This window comes from Musa acuminata, chromosome BXJ1-10 (genome assembly GCF_036884655.1).
Source record: "Musa acuminata AAA Group cultivar baxijiao chromosome BXJ1-10, Cavendish_Baxijiao_AAA, whole genome shotgun sequence".
Lineage (NCBI taxonomy): Eukaryota > Viridiplantae > Streptophyta > Magnoliopsida > Zingiberales > Musaceae > Musa > Musa acuminata.
The window spans coordinates 6,126,410-6,127,500 of NC_088336.1; the positions used below are offsets into that span (position 1 = coordinate 6,126,410).

Below are 1,091 nucleotides of genomic sequence, written 5' to 3' on the forward strand. Positions count from 1 at the left end.
ACACGTGAGGAGCAGTAGATATGCTCATTAATTTTTCCAACAGTAAGTGGACGCATCATCACATGCAACTTGGCATGGTGGCGCACTACTTGGTGCTCTGACAGCAAATATATTCATCTTTAGTTAATGTTCTCATCTCTTTTAATATGCTGTTGGATTTTTTCGTGTTTGTGCGTAGGCTTTTTTGACTTCCCACCCAAATCACCCACGTGTGTCTTTTATAGTGTATATATGTGATATCTTCAAAACAATAAAAGCACGTGACTCTTCCGTCATCCTTCTTTTTACTCGCTCACCCACCACAGCGGCCAGTGGATGGATATGCCCCTTCCACAGTTGCTACCAAACAAATGCCCATCGGTGATTGAGAGGAGGAGAGAACAAAGCATCGAGTTGACCCACCTGTACAGGAGAGAGAGAAGAGGAAGGTAAAGGAAGTGCGTCTTGCAGAAGAAGGAAGAAGACGAAGAAGAAGATGGGAAGCAAGGGTGACGAGTCCAACTTCTCTCAGACGTGCAGGCTATTGAGACAGTACTTGAAGGAGAAGCGCAGCTTGAGTGGCCTTGGCATCGACATGGCCCCTGTGCCAGCAGGTGAGATTTCTCTCAGGTCCTTAACTTGGAGAGAGAGAGAGAGAGAGTCTATCGGAATGCTGACATCTCCTCTGCTTCTTTTTTCCTTCAGGTGGTAGATCCCGGACAACCACGACGATGAGCTTGTTGCCAGGGGCGGATGTGCCGGGAGAGGAGCAGACAGAGAACAAGGGCTCACAGAAATCCATGGATCTGTTTCCTCAGCACTCTGGTTTTGAAGAATCTGGCAAGATCTCAGAAGCCAAGTAAGATGATGTGTCGTTGAAGTTGCCGCTTGGATGGGCGGAGAGATTAGCTTGATGATTTCGGTGGCTGCTGCAGGCAGATGGAGAAGGGCCAGCTGACCATCTTCTACGCCGGAAAGATGATGGTGTTCGACGACATTTTGGCCGCCAAAGCCAAGGATCTGATGCAGATGGCCAGAAACGAGAGCATCGCGGCTCAGAAGTTTAGGTTCTCCGCCCCTCGCGCTGCGGCTGCCGGAGCCGCTTCTTCCCC

General features: G+C 49.6%; 1 protein-coding gene across 1 annotated transcript in view; it reads left to right on the top strand.

Annotated features, from left to right (window-relative positions):
* Window positions 1-328: 328 nt before the first annotated feature.
* LOC135595161 (protein TIFY 10a-like) overlaps window positions 329-1,091 on the top strand; it is a 1,524-nt gene continuing 761 nt past the window's right edge. The window contains exons 1-3 of the mRNA XM_065085718.1: window positions 329-593; window positions 685-838; window positions 915-1,091. The exon at window positions 915-1,091 is cut by the window's right edge and continues 92 nt beyond it. Of these exons, the coding sequence (XP_064941790.1) occupies window positions 476-593; window positions 685-838; window positions 915-1,091 (449 nt within the window). The 5' untranslated portion in view covers window positions 329-475. The remainder of the gene's footprint in view (window positions 594-684; window positions 839-914) is intronic.